The sequence below is a fragment of the Bidens hawaiensis genome, unplaced genomic scaffold, assembly GCF_021521415.1.
Source record: "Bidens hawaiensis isolate Kalapana, Puna unplaced genomic scaffold, B.hawaiensis_p1.1 tig00013805_1, whole genome shotgun sequence".
Lineage (NCBI taxonomy): Eukaryota > Viridiplantae > Streptophyta > Magnoliopsida > Asterales > Asteraceae > Bidens > Bidens hawaiensis.
This window is the reverse complement of record NW_027492179.1, coordinates 409056-432714: the sequence shown is the minus strand read 5'-3', so window position 1 is coordinate 432714 and position 23659 is coordinate 409056. Positions and strand designations below refer to the sequence as shown.

The 23659-nt window shown below is 34.7% G+C and overlaps 2 protein-coding genes, 1 long non-coding RNA gene and 1 pseudogene across 5 annotated transcripts; 1 reads left to right on the top strand and 3 right to left on the bottom strand.

The window, feature by feature from the left end:
- Positions 1-10: 10 nt before the first annotated feature.
- On the top strand, positions 11-7243 carry LOC143544942 (uncharacterized). The gene is made up of 4 exons (XR_013137339.1): positions 11-53; positions 431-494; positions 6470-6699; positions 6771-7243. It is a non-coding gene; the product is annotated as an uncharacterized LOC143544942 (long non-coding RNA).
- Positions 7244-7366: 123 nt separating this feature from the next.
- On the bottom strand, positions 7367-8387 carry LOC143544941 (uncharacterized). The gene has a single exon (XM_077036913.1). The coding sequence runs from the start codon at positions 8201-8203 to the stop codon at positions 7442-7444; it is 762 nt and encodes a 253-aa protein (XP_076893028.1). The 5' UTR covers positions 8204-8387; the 3' UTR covers positions 7367-7441.
- A 2078-nt stretch (positions 8388-10465) lies between these two features.
- Positions 10466-11994, bottom strand: LOC143544940 (uncharacterized protein At5g64816 pseudogene; annotated as a pseudogene). 2 transcript variants are annotated; one of them, XR_013137337.1, is made up of 2 exons: positions 11935-11994; positions 10466-10936 (listed from the first exon to the last, which is right to left on the bottom strand). The product of XR_013137337.1 is annotated as an uncharacterized protein At5g64816 pseudogene, transcript variant X1 (transcript). The 2 variants fall into 2 exon arrangements; XR_013137338.1 differs by having other exon boundaries at positions 10466-10941; positions 11935-11973.
- Positions 11995-13142: 1148 nt separating this feature from the next.
- LOC143544973 (AP-1 complex subunit mu-2-like) lies at positions 13143-21414 on the bottom strand. Its single transcript, XM_077036942.1, has 11 exons — positions 21054-21414; positions 18876-19022; positions 18579-18641; positions 18046-18222; positions 17853-17956; positions 17640-17747; positions 14590-14686; positions 14411-14508; positions 14185-14326; positions 13530-13652; positions 13143-13432 (listed from the first exon to the last, which is right to left on the bottom strand). Exons 1-11 carry the CDS (start codon positions 21180-21182, stop codon positions 13334-13336), a joined length of 1287 nt encoding a protein of 428 aa, XP_076893057.1. The 5' UTR covers positions 21183-21414; the 3' UTR covers positions 13143-13333.
- Positions 21415-23659: the final 2245 nt, after the last annotated feature.

The window sequence follows — 23659 nt, the reverse complement described above, 5'->3', positions numbered from 1 at the left end:
TTTCTTGATTAGTGTAATCGACGGTGATTCATAACCTATTTACTGTATTCAAGGTAAATATACTATATTCGTCTTACAATATTTTTAATTATCATTGTATTTATTCGCTTAAAACTTGCTCAATGCCCGTTGTTTTTGAATTGGTATTTTACAGTTGGGTTCTTTGTTGCTTAATTTATAATTAAAGAATGTGTAACTTAATTAGGTTATTTCATAACTATAATGAAATCCAATGATTATTTGCATACCATTAATTTTTTTATATTAACTTTGATTTTAGTTTTTAATGATTTTAGGCTATCATACACAGGGGCTTATGATGACAACACGATGAACATATATGCCAAAATTAAAGGTAGGTTTCATTGTTGTAATTCAATAATTAACCTTATATGATATGTGTTTATAACTACCAATTTTTCATCTACAGGGGTATCCATTCAGTGGAGACACAATTTCATTGACCAAAGGGGTGGTTAGTATCTCGAGTAGAGGTTTGTAATATTTTAGTTGTTTTCAGTTTTATATTAATATTTGAATGCAAGCATACGTAATGAGAAAATAGCATGAGTGGGTATTTTTTAGTTGTTTTAGTTTTTAATGAGTTTTATATTAATATTTGAATACAATCAGTTTGCACCATGGCCACTGATTGTATACAAACGGGTATTTGCACCCGAAGAGTATTTTTAGAATTTGAAGCACATATTTGGGGGTATTCCCAATTGCGTAATTGCATATAAGGGCAATTCAGGAATTTGATTGAAACAAAAAGTTATTAGAAATTAAAAACGACCCATTTGTCTTTGACCAATTGAATCTGGGCTATCTTTATCAACTGATGCACAGGCCTTGTGTATGTGTATACATGTTTTAGATATATTTTTATATTCATTTTTGAGATTGCAGGAGATATAACTTATAAGATGATGTAAAGTATAGTCACCTAAAACATATTGCTTTACCGGTAAACATTTGTTTTGATCTCTCACTATCACACGAGCTAGATTATGAATATTAAGTGATAAAAGATTATATTTGATGTGACAATAGGCATGGGCTAGGACGCTTGTGAAGAAGAGATATCTGATCTCAAAGATCAATTTCGTGTCATTGATGTAGACAACAGTGGTGCTATTAGTCTTAACGAAATGAGACAGGGCTGTTTGTTTCATATTTTTATAGTGGTTACCACTTAATCGACAGTTTTCATAGTGGTTACCTATTCTCACCAGTTACTGGACGGTTACCTTCACTCCCCTTTTTTCCTACCCGCGTCGATCTGTATACATGAGCAGCACTTTTGTAACTTCTACTATTTATCATCGCCTACTTTTGTTACCTGCTCACGGTTCTTTCTACTCCGACATGTTAATTTATACAATTTATTTAACCTATTGTTGTTTCAATTTTAACTCTTATGCTTCAATGAGACCTACCAAGTTTAATGGTAAATCAAGTATTTGTTTTTGGGATATAAGTAGTTTTGCAGACTTAGGGATATTGTTTTTGGATATTCGTTTGCTGTTATGGGAAATTAGTAGATTTTGTTAGGATATTTGTTTGATGTTATGGGAGGTTATTATGGGAAATTAAGTATTTGTTTTTGGGATATTAGTGATTATATGTTTATTGAGTAATAAGAACAAAATAACTAACTGTTGTCAAACAGGTGTCTGGGGGATGGGCTTTGTATTTAGGTTGTAATAATCATCTTTATCATGCTTGGTGCTTAATGATCTTTTATTAGTTTATAGCAGTAGTAGTAGAAGTCAGCTCATTGATAAACCTAATGCTTAGAACTTTAAATCATTTTTCATGAAAAGTTTGTTCTGTGTCGTCTTCTAAAACAACTCACTACCGATAAACATATTTGGATGCAGGTTTTATAGTGGCCTGACAAGTTGACTACCTCAAAATGTTCTTCATAAATGGCACAGTTGTTGTATTCGAATTGTAGGTGTCACTTTACTTATTATCCCACTTTCATTGTTCATAATTATGTTAATTTTTCATTTTAATTGCTTTATATGTTTGTGTATGATAGGTTCTTCTTCCTAGATTACATTACCGGGATTGGAATCACATATCTTTAGGAGGTAAATCAAATTTTATTATTTATTTTTTACATTCTCAAGAATTTTCGTTTTGTGCCTAATAAGTTTATTTTGGTTAGTAGTTTGATTAGCTTCTAGAGCCATTTAGTTTCATCTTCACTTGGTTCGCGGCGATACCATTCATATTATGGTCTCCTTTATGCTTACGCTTACGCTTACCAACACCATTGTGAGAGATTTGTTGATATCGAAGGTAATATTTGTTTCAATAGGTCTGTAAACGGACCAAATAAACACGTACGGGGCATGTTCGTATTCGTCCGTTTGCCTTTATCTTAACAAACGAATGAACACATAAAAGAACACGGTATTCTTGTCCGTGTTCGGTCATTAAGAAAATTAACGTGTTCATGTTTATTTATGTTTGTTTGATGACAATATAAACGAACGGTTTGGCGAATGTAAACGAACATAAATAAACGAATATAGCTAAGATAGATGAACAAATATTAAGGAATATAAACTAATGTTTATAACTGAAAGAACACGTTTTTTTTCATTCGTGTTCGGTCATTAAGAAAATAAACGTGTTCATGTTTATATATGTTTGTTCGATGACAGTATGAACGAATGGTTCACGGACGTAAACAAATATAAACATATGAATATAGCTGAGATAGATGAACAAATATTAATGAATATAAGCAAACGCATATAACTAAACAAGCACGTTTTTTTTTGTGTTCGGTTATTAAGAAAATAAACATGTTCTTATTTATATATGTCCGTTTGATGGTAGTATGAAAAACCATTCGTGAACGTAGACAAACGCTTCGCGAGCGTAAATGAACATAAACAGATGAATGTAGTTGAGATAGATGAACAAATATAAAGGAATATAAACGAACGTATATAATTGAAAGAACACGTTTTATATTTGTTCATGCTTAGTGTAACATCCTAAAATTTATAAGGTTAAATAAAGAAAGTTACGTTTAGTGATTTCGCGTTATTAATTAAGTAATGTCGAGTAAAGAACGGATCATGGACTTAGATTAATTAAGATGGGTTAAATGAGAATGGGCCTTAGGTCCATGGGCTTTAAGGGATAAAAATATCCCCTAAACCAACCAAAAACCCTAAACCCTCATTTCATTTCCATCATAATCTCTACACACTCAAAAACACACACACATACCTACACCTATATACGGCCGAGAGCGAGAGTGGGATCCAAGACCAAGTAAACGAGATTCTTGATAGATCCTTCAATACGCAAGATAAATACAAGATCTAGGGTCCGTGACTAAGCCAAACAAACACGAAAAGGTAAGTTCTTGATCTTAAAGTTTATGTTTTAATAAACGATTAGTCTTGAAACTTGAAACTATAATAGATCGGCTATAAACGAAGCTTAAAGTAACGAACTTGATGTTAAAAATGTAAGGAACGAATCCAAAAATGGAAACGTTAGGAAATGAATAATAGTTAAGTTTTCCCTTGTTTTAAAGAAGATGATTAAAAATGACAATAATAATAATGATAATAAACGGGCAGGGGTTAGGCTCAATCTACAACCCATGGTTCTTTAATCATGTCAATCGAGTCCCGTAAACTTGATTTCAATGAACCTCGCCTGCACAGAGTTCGTTCCCTGATGAACTTCGCCTTCAAACGTATAAGTTCGCCTTCAAGGCCTACAAGTTCGCCAATCCAAACTTCGCTTAAATCAGATCCGTAAGTTCGCCAGATTCTATAAGTTCGCCACTGTTTAAGAACAACTTCGCTAGCCACATTAACTTCGCCACTTGAGCTTAGTGCTTAACTTCGCTTACAACAGAACTCAATTACAAACTGAAATCAGTGTGTATATGAGATCGATTAGAATCCAGAACAATGATTACACGGAGTTCGTTCACATCATCGTTCGAACAGTTGAGATCCGATTACGCAGATCGATTACACCTAGAACCCGGTTACTCTTGGAAGCGACTGCCGGTCAGTAAGGGAGGCTCGATTACACAGGAATAAGCGATGTTGGGAGTCTCGTTGATTTGGGTTTACTGGGTTGTTGAACAAGTAAAAAAGAAAGAAAGAAAGAAAGGACAGAGAATGGATTCGATGTTTAGATAAGGGGTGCTGGGCCCCACTTTTTTATTTCGCAACCCGGCCCAAGGACCTGCCCCAAGCCCAAACTGTCTACAATGTCTTGGCTTAGAACTTAGCCAAGCCCAATTGCAAACCCGACTTCTAACCAGGCCCGAATGTAAACCCGAAACCTAAAACACTTGGAACTTATGAACTCGATCGCAAAATAAATAATTGAACTTGTTTACAATGACTTGGCTTATTGATAATATAATTAAAAATAATAAAGACCCAAATACATGGTATTAAGTACGTATAAGTGCCCTCGAGTTAAATATGGGTTATTAAACATACATATACCCGTACCCATGTCATTATACGTCAAAAGAATAATCTAGGGTGTTAAGTTAAAGCATTAAAGAAAGAAAGTTGGAATATTAAATAATTAAAAGCTGTACACCTTGGACTTATACAAATAACCTAAGTATAATGTAATCTAAAACAATGCCCATAGATTACTCCAGACCAAGTACGGATATTAATACGTGTATCCTATATACAGTTAGCAGGGCACAATTAAAGAAGGGAATTACGATAAACGGGGAGAGAAACAGGATCCAGGTGAGTTTCTAGCCCCATTCCTTGTTATGTTTTCGGGGCTGTGTGCATACTCGATGTGTTGTTAATACATTTATCCTAAGTGATAAGTGTATGCCATATGTGATATATGTGATGGATATGAATGATTGCTTGTCGGTACGCGAACGATCTTCGGATATTGCGCGTACTGTCAGGTTAAAAATAAAGGTACGAATATTATATATCGAAGATATATGAACATTACAAATGAATACTTGTCGGGGCGTGAACGATCTTCGGATATTGCACGTATCGACAAGGGGTATGGTTGTTAAATGAATGATGTAAAGAACGCCTAGAGTGTTCTTATGCTATAATGTAATTATTGTATATGTGAAGTATGTGTATACAGGTACACGAATGGTATGTGAGTTCTACGTTCGACATAGTAAGTTAGGATGGCAAATCCCTCTAGCTTCTGTCGGACATAGACTCGGCTGGTGATGGCGTAGTTAAGGACTGCGGGCCTTATACGTAATGTAGATGATAGATGTAAACGTAGATAGGGATGGTGGGCCTTATACGTGTTACAGATAATAGACGACAACGTAGTTAAGGACTGCGGACCTTATACGTATTATAGATAGGCATCAACATAGGGAAGGACTGTGGACCTTATACGTGCTGTATTTGTGATGTGGTAGCATAGGGGAGGACTGCGGACCTCGTACGTGCTATGAATTAGGTTGCAGCATAGGAAAGGACTGTGGACCTTATACGTGCTGTATTTGTGATGTGGTAGCATAGGGGAGGACTGTGGACCTCGTACGTGCTATGAATTAGGTTGCAACATAGGGAATGACTGTGGACCTTGTACGTGTTGTGGATGTAGGATGGTATAGGGAAGGACTGCGGACCTCGCACGTACCCTAAATGGTGAACATAGGTAAGGACTGTGGACCTTTTACGTGTTCACGACCTTGAGTACAGGTATAGACGGCGGACTATGAACGTACTCTCGGTAGACTGAGGTTAGTGATTGTAGATATGTATGTATGTATGGTAGTAAGTATGTATGTAGAACAGAAGGGTAACTAGTTAGGTATGGATATGTATCTTCGGATATGTATGTATGTGTAATGTATTGTATGGCGTCCGATTAACTAGAACTCACTCAGCGTAGCTGACTTTTAGTATGCACGCAGGTGAGTAGAATGAGACAACTAGCTTGAGCGGGCACATGGTGGGCGAATAGGAGACTGGCATTTGAAGACTCAAGATGTTTTAATGTAATTGACGTTTATTTTGAAAGACAAGAATGTTTAAATAAGGCAAGTTTTGGATTGTTGTAACGTTTCATGAAAGTTTTTATATTCCGCGAAAGTTTTAATGAACTCTGATTTGTAAGAACTGTGTTTATGAGTAAATCCGACGCTAAAGTAAGGCTACCGGGTTCGGGGCCTTACACTTAATCATTAAGAAGATAAATGTGTTCATGTTTATATATGTTCTTTTGATGACAATATAAATGAACGGCTCGCGAACGTAAATCAACGCTTCGCGAGCGTAAACAAACATTAAAAAACGAAGGAACAAAGCTGAGATAGATAAACACATATAAAGGAGTATAAACGTACGTATATAACTAAACATAGATGAACGAATGATAGGTGGCCATTGTTCTGCAGACATTTTTTTTATATTTAGTATGTATTTTGTTGATTATACTTTATTTATTTTATGAGCAGGTCCTGGTAATGAATCAAAGAATCATCTTCCAGATATTCTGTATGTCATCGAGGTTTGTTTTGTTTTCATTTCTTCTAGAAAGCTTCATATATAGTTATTTAAATGGTTGTTTAACAATTGTTGTACATATTTGTCTACTATTTAATTTGAGGTGGAATTGAAGGCACACGAGATTACAGTGGAAGAGGATCTTGGTGAAGCTGCAAAAAAAGTCAAGGTTTGTTAGGTTGACCGTTGATGTCAATTGTCTTGATAATAGATATTTGAACTTAAATTTGTTTTGTGATTGTATTTTAGGATGATTATAAAGCAACAGTGATGTTGCGTTGAACCCCGAGTTTCTCCAAAGACGCGCGATTGCTGACAAGGATGTGGAGTTTGAGAGCGCTTTGAAAAACGAGGGTGGAATGGTATTGTCGGGTGATGTGCTTAGCGTTAAGTGGAGTAAAGCGAAAGGGGAAAACATGGGAAGGAAAAAGACAAGAATCAGCAGTAGCAAGAAGGGTGAAAGTTCATCTAAATCATCAAAGAAGAGGACATGATTATTTATAATTTGTGTTATTCTACTCCTTAACAATTTTGACTTGATTATGTTAGTTTTATACATCAGAAGCTGGCCTTGGGAATGAAATGTATGAGATTTTAACTGCAACAACATTGAGTGAGGAGTTGAAGTCGGTCATTTGTTTTTTTAAGTTAGACCAGCTGAGCTTTTTTTAAACATATATTATATGGTTTAGACCTGGCCTCATTCATGATACTGAATTAAAGTAGTCATCACATTTCCAAGTTGATATTCCGGGTAAAATACTAGTTGTTTAGAATCATGCTATGTGTATTGAAACATGATTTATATATAAAAACTAAATATTTGATAAATAAAAATTAACTAAATATTTGATAAATAAAAATTATGATAACTAATCTTGTTAATCTAAATCAACAACAATTATATATTTAAATAAATCCTATACACCAAATTTTCTTTTTCTAAACACCACTTCAGTATCTAACCCAAACCCATCAACCTTCCTGACCTTAATCAGTTCCGACCCATCAAACAGCTTCTTCAACGGCTCAACACTAAACAAATCATCCGCGGAGTACTTATCCGACCGTCTAGAAACCGCCACATGTAACACACACACTCCACCAGCCTTCAATGTCCTTTGGATCTCCCCCACAAATTTATCCGGGTAAAGTGCATGATCAAACACATTTGAAAATTCAAAGTCAAATGTCTCATTATCAAATGGTTGGTAATGAAAGTCACCTTTTATCACATTAGGCGGGTATGGGACCAAATCCATCCCGACTGAATCCGTCAACCCGACCCGTTTTAATGCCTCCACTTCTTGCCCGACCCGAGCACCCACACATAGTGCTTTAGATGAATTAAAGATTAGTTTTTCTCGCTTTAAACGAGTGAAAAACCGTTGGAAGACTTGGATTTTTCGGTCCCAGTCTCGGGAGGTCCATATTTTTCTAAGTTTTGGGTTGGTGGTTTTTTTAAGTTGGTGGTGGATGTAGGTTTCGTAGGAGGTGTATCCGGGTCGGATCTTGATGCCTTTGATGGCGGTCGGGTTGTCGAATATGGGCTTTTGGAGAGAGTTGTGAGATTGTAGGAAAAGAAAGGTGAGGAAGATTAGAGATAGGATTATAAGAGATATAAAGATTATTTTGGGTGGTAATAATAATTTTGGTTGGTTGATTGAATAATAATCCTTCATTTCTCCAAACTCTAATTCATTGTTTCTTTAGAGTTCTTGAAAATTATATAGCATAAAGACGCCCTCTTTATCTCTAGAAATTTGTTAATATTATGAATATTATTATCTCTTCTCTCTCTCTACAAGGTTCTAAGATGTGTGTGGGAGAGAGAGAGAGAGAGAGAGAGAGAGAGAGAGGGATGGAGATATGAAGGAATGGGACAAATGGTTGGTACAAGAAGAAAGTATGCATGATAATATGGTGGAAGAGAGAGGTAGATGCATCATGCATGGTTATGCATGATTATTATATTAGTGAGTTTTTTCTTAAATAATAATAATAATAATAATAATAATAATAATAATAATAATAAAAGCAATCTAGTTTGATTTTAGATGGTCGAAAGCTAAAAGAGTTTTGCTTAAAATACTAAGATTAATCATTATGTTTGTAAAAGAAAACTTCATGCGTGTATTAAAAGTTATAAAATAGACACAATTACACGGTCAATATTAAACATTTACCGAAAGTAACAGGATTGAGTACTAGGTTTAAAAGTCACATATATGGATATTCAACTTTTAAATTTGTAACAACTTTAGATACTAGCTAACTGTAACTTCCGTTAAATGTTAACAGAAAATAAAGGACAGTTTCGTCATTATGCAAAAAATAGAATATATATATACGTATTTTTACTCGTAAATATTACTTGACAAATTAAAAGGGTTACATTGAAGGCTTAAAATAACAGAAGATTATGAAAACAAGTTTATACTGTCATGTTAATGTCTTTTTCGACAATCGAATTGGGGATGATCGAGTTGATAATTGATATATTTTAGTGTAAATTCGTGTTTCAAAAAACTAAGTTTTGACATTAACATCTAAGATAATATCTATTCATGGTTTATAGCTTATAAGGATATTATGCACTATTAAGTATTAACATCTTAGCTAATGGCCTAAATTGTTTGTGTTATCTAGTTATCTTATAAAGGAATTTTGTTTAGATCAAATGTGCCACGAGAATGAGACATTGTATAGCTAGAATATATAAATATATTATACTTATTCAAAACAATATCATAAAAAGTGACACCTTAAACAACTTGTTTTTTGTTTTATACTAGATCCGGCTTTATTTGATTTTACATTTTTATGCATGGTAGATGAAGACGAAAGGTATCTTTAGACATCTTCGATATAATAGAGTTTTTAGGGATCTTCGATGAAAACACAAGGTTATTTAGACATCATCGAACTATCGTAGCCATATATCTTCGACTAGCTATATGTTATTGGAACTTTATTGTCATGAATAACCACTTCGATTGCATGGATTGGAAAATGCATGGCCTGTCTGTCTTAATACAACTGAAATAACAATTAACTGTTGAAAAAAATAATTGAAAATGATATGAAAGATACGTTTTTGTTTAATAAAATATAATTAGTAATTTCTGGAAAAGGAAAAGAAGAATAATTAGTGAAATTGTTAAGGAAGCATTAATGATTATTGTCTTGTAGTGTTGGGAAAGTATTATAAAGTTTTCAAGTAAAGAATATCCACTTATCCCAGTGTAAATTATATTTAAATTTAATACAAAAATGGTACTTTTAATAAATTAAATAATATTAATAATAAATAAAGGTATATTTTGGAGGTGCTCAAAAGAAAATACAATTAACTTTTATTTTGACTCATAGTAAAATTAGCTTTTATATTTCCTATCATGTAAACCATATACTTTAGAGAAATTTACCAACAAAGTTTTTTAGATATTTGTGTAAAGTCTGTTTTTCGTCATGTGGCTTGTTAAAATATTGTTATTTCAGTTCAATAGTTTAAAATTGTGAACGTGGCTTGTTAAAAAATTTGTGAATTTGGTCACCCTATCTTTCATTTTTGAGGATAGAGTATTTTAATCTATCAGCCTCGCCTCAACAAGAAGACTTGAATACCTCTTAAATTAAAAAAAACTAACGGTGTTAACAACGTGGAATTAAATGCAACAAAAATGAAAGATCATGAACTAAAATCACAAATTCTAAATTATTTGAATGAATTTTGAAAACCACATGAACAAAAACCGCAATTTACTCTATATTAATATACGCCAAATACTACTCGATCCAAGGAGTACAACGGGTTTTTTTAGCCCATGACAACCAAACAAACGTCATAACAAAAAATAACCCGACAACCAACTGACCAAGCTGACCTGTGTTTGTGTCAAACCAACTGAACCCAGCCCGTTTTGACCCATACACAAAATCCAATAATCAAACTTCCATAGCACAAATTCACAACAAAAACCAAAACATTTAACTTGACAAAAACACAGTAAATACCATTAAGGCAAATTTGAAGAATTTGAGAGCTTTAGGCACTCACTTTGGCACCTCTTGAGACATATATCATTCCAGTTTGGCACTTGATGTTGGTTCACACAAACGGTTCGGGCACACGCATCAGCGCAAGCATCAAGCTCAGAGACCCCACAAACGGTGACACACGTGTCGGGCTCGGGGTCTTTAGAAAACGACCCCACTTTCTTTAACATTCTTTTTGAAGTGCACACCCTTTCACATACGAAAATGTCATCAGAACTCTTTTCTCGGCCTCTAGCACTCCTTAATCTTTCTTCTTCAGCTCTTCGGTTCTTCGCTCTTAAGGCTTGGCCGGCCATCAATGCAGGAACCACGGCACCCGCCAAAGATATCCACCAATCAACCATTGTTTGGTAGATCTTTACTTCAAATCAACAATTCAAGCTTTTAGCATTCATAGTAAATAAATAGATTGGTACATAACACTCAAACCATAACTTGGAAAAAAGCGTTTTAAGCTAGACGTTAGGAAGATAGCTGTTAAAACCATAAAAAAAAATGAAGTCGTATAGGGCTATCTGACTCGTATAGGTTTTTACGTGCCGTTTGGTATTGGTCATCGACTTTTGACAAAAGCTGACACATACCAGTTGTATGATCCTATACGACTTGTATAGGTGGGACCGGGTGTCTGTATGATGAAGCCATTAAATACATAACACTCAAACCATTGGGACACCCACTGATTGGTACATGTACCTTTGTCTTTCGGCTATCAACGCCACCTCATGATGCATGATTAACCTTCCGCCACTTTTGACGTTATTTTCACGAATTTAGTAAAATAACGTCAAAGTTAGTGCAATTTCATTATAGGCACGTATCAGAGAAGAATCTGCTACGGCCCTGAATAATTCTGCTTTTTATACGAGTCCTAAACATAATAATCAAATGCATAACCTGTACCTTAATTCCAACTCTGGCCTTAATTTTTCATCAAAATCACAAACAGAGCGAAAACCTCACACGTAATCCAAGAACATGCAAACTTGTATCGTTAAGACAATCGAAACAAGTAACCATACTAAAGCAATAATAATCAAATGCAGCATTCAAACCGTCAAATCAAATGCATAGCAGGTACCAAATTATGCAAAATATAAACCCTAATTCCATCTCTATCCTTAATTATTCACCAAATCATAAACATATTGAAAGTTTCACACATAATACGAAAACTACAGGTTAATTAGTACCGTTAAACATATCTATAATGATATATAACATTTTAGAATCATATAACGCCGTAAAAACTCTCAAAATTGAACATATATACGAACGCTGCTGAATTAAACTGATATATTTAACAATTAAACGAAATGAGCGTGAAACTTGGTGAAATTACGAAGCACAATACCTTCAGTAAGAACTAGGGTTTTAGAGGCTTCTAATTTTCCCCAATATTGGCGGTTTATTATTAACTATTTGCTATTTATATAAGTAGAATGTTGCTAAAAGGTCCTTTGAGATTTGATAGGAGTACCAAAAGTTTCTTTAAAAAAAAAACACATTTACCGTAAATAACAAGACAACATCACTTTTTTATAGAGCTGATACGTTTAGTTTGTTTAGAGAATCAACACATGTATCTATCATACATTCGGTTTCCTGGCCCTAAAACCCAAAGCTTCATTTTTAATAGAATCGGATTTGCTATTCTAAGGGAGGTTACGGCGTAGCTTGTTACCTGATTACCTTCAACTTTATTGTAATTATTTTTGAGTTTAGCAATGAAAAAAGAATACAAAAAGAAACAGAATACATAAATGTTGGTCATTAATAACAATATTCTAATTGATCATGGTTCATTTTGGTTTGTCAGGTGTATGCAACGTGAGAAAATTACATACGTGCCATCTCAGTGTTACTAGATTATTGTCCCACGAATTTCACCATATCTTAATATATTTTGGATCTCACAGTCTACACACATTTCTCTCTCTTTCGACTATCATAGTAAAAAAACACGTATTTACCACGAATGGTCCATTTCAAAGACCCGCACCTCCCCTCACTCTTCCACCATACATGGAGCCATATTGGCATATAACCATCCAATCATATATTGACATGTGTAATAGATTCTCTAAACAATTACCAAAGACCAATGATTCGGATTTTTTTTAACACCTCCGATAAGAGCCATATATGCATACCGTCAAGTTCAACTTGAATATGCATACCTCTAATAAGAGCCATATTGGCATATAACCATCCAATCTTATATTGACATGTGTAATAGATTCTCTAAACAATTACCAAAGACCAATGATTCGGATTTTTTTGAACACCTCTTATAAGAGCCATATATGCATACCGTCAAGTTCAACTTGAATATGCATAAGGTGAAGTTCAGATACATTTTCCATTGACAAGTCACAACTCACAGGTATGATGATAATATACATGCTTTCTAGCGTCGAGTTACGAGTATCGTTAGTAATGAAAACTTAAAGCTTGGGTTTATCTGTTGTCCCGAAACGGCATACACGTTAGTGCCCCTTGATTACATTGAAAACATTAAAATCAAAAATCAAACATAATGACTAAAACACGAAAAAGCAGTTTCATATATTCAATAAAGCAACTAAAACATTTTGTAGAAACCACAAACATACTTGATACTTATGATTAATGAAGGTTGTGCACAACAAATACAAAAACCGGTGCATGAGACTGAACTTTTGCTTGACAAACAATTGTATTAGACCGTAAATGGATTTAAATACAAAACCCTTGCTTAGAATAAAAAGGTTTCACATGAGCCGTAGTTCATATTCTCCCGCCATTGTTATATACCGCACCCATGGAAGGGCCTGGTAACCACTTTTCTCGATGATTTTTAGGTAACGAACCTGCAAAATCCAAAAATAACATAAATTAGCTTAACCAAGATGAGTTGTGTGAATAATAGACCATAATATGAAGCTAAAGTGACAGTTTGTCTATTACCTGAATTCCCGAAATGGTAAAATACGGTATCTCAAACTTGACACGAATAGGAGCTTTTCTCTCCGGGGCTGCTTCTTCAGCTGTTATACTAGGAAGTTTGAACTCCGCTCTCAACATGTATTCCTAAAAAACCATCAGGCAACAAATTTGACTTTGACTTGGTCAACGCATGAATTGTAGTTGAACACGAAATTATATATATATATATATATATATAGGATGAGTATCATTACAAAACTGTTAAATTATTTAAGAACTTGAAGGAACCCTTGAAAACTAACGTTTTTTATAAAAAAATTTTGTATGTTAACGTTCTTTGAGAGTAGTTTTATCATTTTCTATATCTATATCTACGATTACAATTTTGAAAATTAGTTTTTATACATATCTATGTTTTGTTTTACAAATATGTAAATTTGTTAGTACATAAAATTTACATATATGTAAACTTGTGATTAATATATGTAATCAAATTTTTTTATATATAATATGATAAAACTACTTTTAAATAATGTTAATATATAAAAAAAATTAAAAAATTGTTTGGTTTTTAAGGGTTCCTAAGAGTTCTTAACTTTTTTAGAGTTCTTAAATGATACCAACCCTATATATATATATATAGACACACACACACACAACTATACAAGGTTTTTACCTTGCCACCTGGAAATGATTTGATTTTCCAGCTAAGAGCATCACTTTCAGGTGCATAAGCAGCTGATCCCATAGAAGTCCTGACATTTGGATTGGTCGCATCAGCAGGCACGGGTAATTCAATCTCCACATTTGTTGCAGTGCTGCCAAAAGTCAAAACAGTCAAACCATAATCAAAAGCGAAAGTAAATGTTTGTACTTTGTAGACACTTGAGAAGCATTAATACCTTCGCTCCTTAAATTGGCTCCGCGCTTTGACGGTTATTTCCATACGGCTTCTTGAATGCCTTTCAATTTGAGCTTCCACCCATATTAAAGGCTTAACCTGAAAGAAAACATCAAAATCCAATAAAGTGAGAGTAGAGGGGTATTAAGTTTTCAGTGATGAAGGGTGAAGTGCAAGAACCTGAGTACTTATTCGATATGTCATGAGATCAAAAGCTCCATCGGGTGGTACAAAGGATATCGTCCGATCATTTTCAAAACGGGCCAAACGCACGCACCTGTATCAAAATTGCATATTGGCTGAACTAGCAGCAAATACTGATAAACACAACAAAAGTATGTGTATACAAATAGTTAAAAAAAAAAAGACGTGGCAAATTGGACTGGTTGTTAACGAGTCATTTTAAAATTTAAATCCATTTAACCCCTAAAACCCAAATTGGCCAATTCTTAACTAATGGTTAAGATTGCCACCACTAGATACAATGATAATTGTAACATCCCGAAATTTCCAAAATGATATTAATTATATTACTTAATAATAGAGGGAAAGTTGACTCGGGAAATAAATAATAGAGTAGGAGTTGGTATGAGTCGGGCTAGAGTTAGATTAATTGAGATGGGTTAAATGAGAATGGGCCTTAGGTCCATGGGCTTTAAGGGATATAAATATCCCCTAAACCACCATAAAACCCTAAACCTCATCTCTTTCCATTCTAATCTCTACACATTCAAAACACGCACACCATAAACGAGCAGGATCCGAGAGAGAGTAAACGTTAGTTGGTGCTAGATCGTCGTGACGAACCAAAGCAACAAGACCAGCTCGTGTTCGTAAGTTCGACTCGTTCAAGGTACGTTTATGGTTAGAAATCGTTCGTATAGGTTCGGTTTGATTTGAGAAATGGTAGATCTGAGTTTGTATGGTAAAAACGAATCCAACAAAGCTAAACTTACTAAAAATGGTTATGATTTGATGGGTTAATCGATTGATAAAAAGGACCCGTAACCTATATGCCTAAATCGCACCCTCTAAACATCGATGTTAGGTCGATTTGATAGTTGGGGTTTGTAGGCGCTGGTCAGACGATTCCATGGGTACCTAAATCGAGTTATTTGGTTAAGGAACGAAGGATTTAAGAGCGAACAGAACCTGCAGACGACAACTTCGCCTGCAAGCTAAGTTCGCCTGATGAACTTCGCCTGCAAGCTAAGTTCGCCTGATGAACTTCGCCTAAAGCTAAGTTCGCCTAAGGTTTAACTTCGCCTAAAGCTAAGTTCGCCTAAGGTTTAACTTCGCCTAAAGCTAAGTTCGCCTATGGTTTAACTTCGCATAAAGCTAAGTTCGCCTAAGGTTTAACTTCGCCTAAAGCTAAGTTCGCCTATGGTTTAACTTCGCCTAAAGCTAGTTTAACTTCGCCTAAAGCTAAGTTCGCTTAAGGTTTAACTTCGCCTAAAGTTAAGTTCGCTTAGAAAATAAATTAAAAACCTAATGGAAAATGTGTTAAGACAGTTAATGTAAATAAAATTTTTCCAAGCTGACCTGGCAGCTCGACCCCAGCCAGGGGCTCTGCCCCTTGGACCCTGCTAGGGGCTGCCGCCCCTAGACCCCGCTGCCAGGGGCGCTGCCCCCGAACCCCCGTTCGTTGTGGGTAGTAGTTAAGACTGGAAAGATGATATGAGTAGTGATAGTTGTTTGATACGTGTACTTGTTATACAGTCAGCCGTGCACAGCTGAAGAAAGGGATTACGATTAACGGTGAACGTAACCGTGTTCAGGTGAGTTTCTAGCCCCATTCCTTGTTATGTTTTCGGGGCTGTGTGCATACTCGATGTGTTGTTAATACATTTATCCTAAGTGATAAGTGTATGTCATATGTGATATGTGTGATAGATATGAATGATTGTTTGTCGGTACGCGAACGATCCTCGGATATTGCGCGTACTGTCAGGTTAAAAATAAAGGTACGAATATTATATATCGTAGATGTATGAATATTTCAAATGAATACTTGTCGGGGCGTGAACGATCTTCGGATATTACACGTAACGACAAGGGGTATGGTTGTTAAATGAATGAGGTAAAGAATGCCTAGAGTGTTCTTATGTTATAATGTAAGTATGTGTATTTAGGTACACGAATGGCATGTGAGTTCTACGTTCGACATAGTAAGTTAGGATGGCAAATCCCTCTAGCTTCTGTCGGACATAGACTCGGCTGGTGATGGCGTAGTTAAGGACTGCGAGCCTTATACGTGAAGTAGATGATATATGTAAACGTAGATAAGGACTGCGAACCTTATACGTAATGTAGATAGGTGTCAGCATAGGAAAGGACTGTGAACCTTATACGTGCTGATTTTGTAGCATAGGGGAGGACTGCGAACCTCGTACGTGCTATGAATTAGGTTGCAACATAGGGAAGGACTGCGAACCTTGTACGTGTTGTGGATGTATTTCAGCATAGGAAAGGACTGTGAACCTTATACGTGCTGATTTTGTAGCATAGGGGAGGACTGCGAACCTCGTACGTGCTATGAATTAGGTTGCAACATAGGGAAGGACTGCGAACCTTGTACGTGTTGTGGATGTACTATGGTATAGGGAAGGACCGCGATCCTTGTACGTACCATAAATGGTGAACATAGGTAAGGACTGCGAACCTTGTACGTGTTCACGACCTTGAGTACAGGTATAGACGGTGAACTATGAACGTACTCTCGGTAGACTGAGGTTAGTGATTGTAGATATGTATGTATGTATGGTAGCAAGTATGTATGTAGAACAGAAGGGTAACTAGTGAAGTATGGATATGTATCTACGGATATGTATGTATGTGTATGTATTGTATGGCGTTCGATTAACTAGAACTCACTCAGCGTAGCTGACTTTTAGTATGCACGCAGGTGAGCTGATTATAGAGTTAGCATGAGGATGACACACGGCATGGATTGAACGGCTGGCATCTGAAGAAAGAAGTAAAGATGTTTTAAATATAAAGTTTTGTGTTATGGTATCAAAGAAAAGATTTAATGTTTTGTAACAAATGATTGATGTTTTATATTCCGCGAAAAGTTTTAATAAACTCTGATTTGAAGAACTGTGTTTATGAGTAAATCCGACGCTAAAGTAGGGTCACCGGGTTCGGGGCCTTACAATAATGTTGAGACCACTTTTTACTTGTAAACTACAATCATAGGTTAAATAACATGTAAGGGTAGAAGGACATACTGATGAAACTTGATGTCATCCAAGTCAATAGCTTTTCCCTTAGAAGATCGTCCTTGTGCTTCCAACAATACTCTATCATTCAGCCCAAGTTTACACTCAGGCATACCACTGCAAGTAATGACACGTCACCATTTAGTAGTTGCATAAAACTTATGTGACTATTTGAGGTGTTTAAGCGATATATGGCAAATGAACAAGTGTAAATAAAGTTACCTCAAATAAGTCCTCATCTTCAGTGCCCCAACAACCTCTGACCTAACAATTTGACCATTGCTGTTGACGAGTATATTCACGCTCTCCACAACATCCAAAAACACCTGAAGAAGGCAAGCAGATATTATTTAGTTTTTTTTTTATTCTTGTGATCTCATATCCATAATTAACTAGCTCTAACAAGAAGACTTACCTCATTCTTCTTGTACCGTATCCCTTCACTACGCCAGGACACTGCATTTGTAACAGCCATTGGAGGCCTCTGCGTAACTTCCATCCTGTAAGCATCGGTCTTGATAAACTCACTCAAAATTTTAGCTTCCGTGAATTGAGGATAACCAAAGTCCATCATTTCATCAAGCAATTCATACTGCAAAATATAATGGTGTCATAATTACTGAGCATATGTGTCCTTGGATATAATTTACACATGATTAGATCCCTTGTAAAAACTCAATAAAAAAGTTGACTTTATTTTTAACAAATATGTCCTTTTCTGCAAGTTTAAGTCCCAAAACTTTTAGAAACACAAATATGCCCTGTTTTGCATAACCAAGTCCCTACACTTAATACTAAGAACCTTTTCATTGATTTTTTATAAGTTCGAGAACTTAATCATACAAAAAATAAAGTAAAGGGACTTATGTGTAAATTCAGTGGATGTCCAAGAGTTTTAACTTTGTTTTACATGCATTTTCCTGAGAATATATTGTAAAATATGCATACCACTACAACAAAGTTGTCCCTAAGTGATTCCTCCTCTAGCTCCTCAAAGTAATGCTTAAATACCTGTCACCAACAACAAACAAGAACTTGATAAATATATCATTTAGACCTTGTGAAGATAATATTATAAATTTAGATGAGTGAATTTAAGTTAGGGCTTAATATTGCTTCACTTATTCCTTACAAGTATCTTTAAAAAATGTTAGGAAAGTTTCTGTGGCAAAATGTGACTTATATATTGTAACTTACAAACGAAGAAATGAAAGCTAATTCAATCAATTACAGAAGAGTGCTTACATCAACTACACGATGTAAAAACAGGAGAAGACTAGCGGCATTACAGTTCTGCCTCGATGCAGTCATTAGGTATACATTGTTGTGTTGTACAAACATATAGGTGACACCATTATCATATACAACAGGATCTTGAGCATCTTGATCACCCTGAGATTCATCAACATACCATAATCAGATTAGATGTACCCATTTGCAAGCATACAATTAATAAAAACTATATTCTACATCAATAAGCATGGATGCTCCCTTGGTTATCAATATTTCAAACAACACTTATCAAACTCAAGCTGAATAAACACAGGTTGGGTACAGTTTTAAACTAGCCTGTCCAGATCAAACAATCTTTCACTATTCAATTAGTTGCTAATACACTTTATAATAAAATGCAGAAACTTACAATCAAATAGATGTTTTCGATCTAATTCAGAAACCTACTAAATAAGCATACTTCAAACTAACAATGCAAACAACTGTAGCAGACCTGCTATACACAGTAGGACATTGGTAACGTTTCACTTCTTTCCTTAAAACACTTACCAAGACAACCGAAATAAAAACCTATCAGATCATATTAAACTACAGCAAGAGACTGATTAACAACAAAATAACCCTTTTTTCCACTATCCTTTAGCTGTTACTACACTTTATCAGTGTTTCAAACAAGTGGTTGATACATTTCAAGCTGAATAAACACAGTTTGAATACAGTTTTGAGCTAGCTGATCCAGAACCATTCACTATTCCTTTAGTAGTTACATGTAACTACACTTTAGAATCAAATAAATACAGAAACATACAATCAAACAGATGTTTCGACCTAATTCCAAACCTACTCAATAAGAATAACTCAAATCAACATGTTATAAGAATTAGGAGCTAAAACACTCATCATAATAAACGAGTTTCAAATCTATCAAATCAACAATAAAACAAACCTCTTTCTCTATGAGTTTAGTGAAGAATCATTTATCTAATATATAAACCTAATTCAAATCAACGATGCTAACAGCTTACTTTAGCTGACCTATTACACAAAATTAGAACCTAAACCACTTATCATAGATTCATAATGAATGAATTTCTAATCTATCAAATCAACATCAAAAATCAAATAAACAACATAATAATAACCTATTTCTCTATAAATTTAGTGAAGCATACAATTAAACAAACGTTTTGGATCTAATTCCTAAACCTACACCTACTATATAAAGTATAAACCTAATTCAAATCAGCAATGCCTAACGGCTTAGTTTATCACACCTATTACACAATATTAGGACCTAAAACACCAATCATAATACACAAACTACAAATCTATCAAATCAAACAGATGCTTTCGATCTAACTCCTAAACCTAAACCTACTATATAAACCTAATTTAAATCAACAAAGCTAACACCTTACTTCAGCACACCTAATACACAAATCAGGACCTTAAACACTTATCATAATAAAGATATTTCAAAAAAATGCAGAAACATAGAATCACACAGATGTTTCCGATCCAATTTCTAAACCTAAAGGTCCTAAACCTGCCACATAAAACTAATTCAAATCAACAATACTAACACCTTACTTCAGCACACCTGATACACATAACTAGAACCTAAATCGCTTATCATAATACACAAATTACAAATCTATGAAATGAAAACAGAGAAATCAGCTTGTTATCAATCTAATAATTAAACCTAATTGAAATCAACAATGCTAACATCTTACTCTAACAGACCTATTATACAAATGATTATTATAAGCTTATTCTATCAAATCAAATCATAGAAATGAAATCAACATAACAATAACAATAACAATAACAATAACAATAACAACAGCAACCTCTTTCTCTATGAGTTTAGTGAAGCATACAATTAAACATAATAACTAAACATAACTCAAAATCAACAATGCTAACAGCTTACTCTAGCAAACCTATTACACAAAATATGGACCTAAAACACTTATCATAATAACTGAATTTCACATCTATGAAATGAAAACAGAGAAATAAGCTTAACAAATGTTATCGATCTAATTCATAAACCTAATAAGGAAGCCTAGTTCAAATCAACAATGCAAACACCTTACTCTAACAGACCTATTATACAAATTATTATAAGCTTATTCTATCAAATCATAGAAATGAAATCAACATATTAATAATAATAACAACTACCTCTTTCTCTATGAGCTTAGTGAAGAATCGCTCGGCCTGAACAGCAGAAACATCGCCACGGTAATCACGCCATACGAGAACACGGCCTTTAATATCCAGAAGAAACAGCGCAGAGGCCGCCCCTGCCATCAATCAATTCACTCCAATCCACAGATCAGATCTATCCGTCAATTTATTGTTCCGATTTCAGATCTGATAAAATAGATAGATCTAACGCTGGTGAATTATTGAATCTGAGTGTATGAAGGTTAATAATCCGTTAGTTGTTTACTGAAATCATCCGTTAAAGTGATTTGAAAATGAATTTAAGATGCGATCAGTGTTGAAGGAAGTGAGGGTTGAAGAGAAAGCTTTCTCTGGTTATTGCATTTCTTCGCTGGCTTCTATTGGGCTGAAATATAATATGGGTGTTGGGTCAGCCCATTGGTTTTAGACGATGAATAATATTAAGAGGTACGTAACCGGTTAACCGAATTGAACCAAAACTAGGAGGGTGTGTATTGTGTCAACCAACACGCAAGCTACTCGACTACTCGAGATCTAATTTGATAAAAAAAAGCCTCTAAATGAGCCGAGCTTTTATGAGCTCGAGTTGAACCTGAGTCTCAAATAAAGCTTGTTTAGTTATTGAGTCCGAGCTTGAACCTTGTATGGGAAGCTCATTTAGGCTCGTTGGGCTTTAACGAGTTAACGAGCCTTGTGTGTTTTTAAGTTTTACCTCTTTTGAACTTCTATGTTTAATTTCAAACTCTACAACCGAGTTTTGGGTTGTTTAAGTATGACACAAGCTCGAGCCGAGCTTATGCTTACTTAAGGTATTTATTTAAAAACATATATTAATTAATTAATAATAATAATAATAATAATAAAGAATCGAGCCTGAGCTGAGCGCAAGCTTGAAAACACAAGAAGAGTTAAAAACAAGCCAAGCTCGAGCTCTCATAAGTCAAAACGAGCCGAGCTCGGCTCGTTTACACCCCTAACCAAAATCGAAACCGGTCACTAACCAATGCTTAGGAACTAGTTACGGATTTTCACATACAAACCAGTTAGGAACTGGTTAACCGAACATAGGTTGATACGGTTAGTGTTAATAAGATTATATTCAATAGGTTAAGATTAATTTCAACATGTTATTATTGGCTAACCGGTTAATAATCAAACCAATTACATACGTTTTAGATTTTCCACTAAAATACCGGTTAGGAACCGTAACTTTACAACAAAGTTCGTTTGAACAAAGTTTAGGGACTTAGTCATTAGAAAGGACCTTTTTGGGATATTATTTTTGTTCTGAGAGGTATTTTAGTCATTTTTTTATAAAAATAATGCAGTAATGGTATTCTTGAATCACCAAGAGAGCACACATGATGACATATTCATTTTACAGTTGCAATTTGCAAACATATATATAAAATAAAATTCATTAATACGATGATACTTGTTATAACAATAAACAAAACAAAATTACCATAGCAAAATGATTCATTTTCCATAGTTAAACGAATCACGAGACTCCCCTTGCATTATTTGAAGCGAAGTTGTTGATCAATTGTCTCGTTACTTTTCAATACTTGACGCATTTCATACCAAGCTGCCATATTCCTGAGATGTTCCGAGCCAACTTCATGTTCTTTGATTCTAGTGGTAGCATGCTTCCAATCCCCGTAACCTTCGTTATCCAAGTGACCTTTCGGTGGCCCTTTTCTAAATAGTTTACAGCAAAAACAAAAGACTTTGTCGAGCTCTTTCGAATACACTAGCCATTTTCTATCCCACTTCTCCTTGTTTGGTAGAATTCTGGTATACAGAATTTTGGAAAACCGTCTAGAATTTTTATCCTTAGGACCCTTATCAATAGTGTTATCTCGTTTAGGACCTTTCTCTATTAAAACTTTGAGCATGTCGTGATTAAGTCCGTCCCAAGTTCGTGGATCAAATATATCAACATGGTTAACCTCAACATTAGCTTCAACATGATTTCCATCAACATTAGCATCTTTAACATCATCAACACGATCTTTATGAACGTAATCTCCATCAACGTTAACATCTTTAACGCAATCTTCATCAGCACTCACCTTCGCAACATCTATATCATCAGCATTTTGATTCTGAGAAGAACCATGAGACTTTTTTTGGATAAACCTGTCCATGGAAACGGCTAGAGACTTTCTTAATTCTTCTTCTCTTTTTCTTCTTTTACGCTTTTGAGAACCGGATAGTTGTTTACGAGGCATACTTCCTGAAAATTAAGTTTCAAGCTAAAGTTAACAATTCACATAATCATAAATAAATCACTAGTCAATAATCAACTTACATACTCATGAAAAAACTAAAAGTCAACATATATAAATTAACAACAAAATCATATAAGAGATCCATAATATACAACTGAAATTAAAAGACTGCAATACAAATGGATCCACATAATTTGGAGTGTTCTAAATTTGTTTAGTATTTTGTTGTATTTATACAAAGGTGTTTGGATTTAAACGATTAAATAATTTGTCGGGTTTTGTCTTTATTATTATTTGAATCAAACTCGAAGTAGTGTTGGGCCGAATCTATTAAACTTGACACATGCTAGTTATCCTAATTGTATG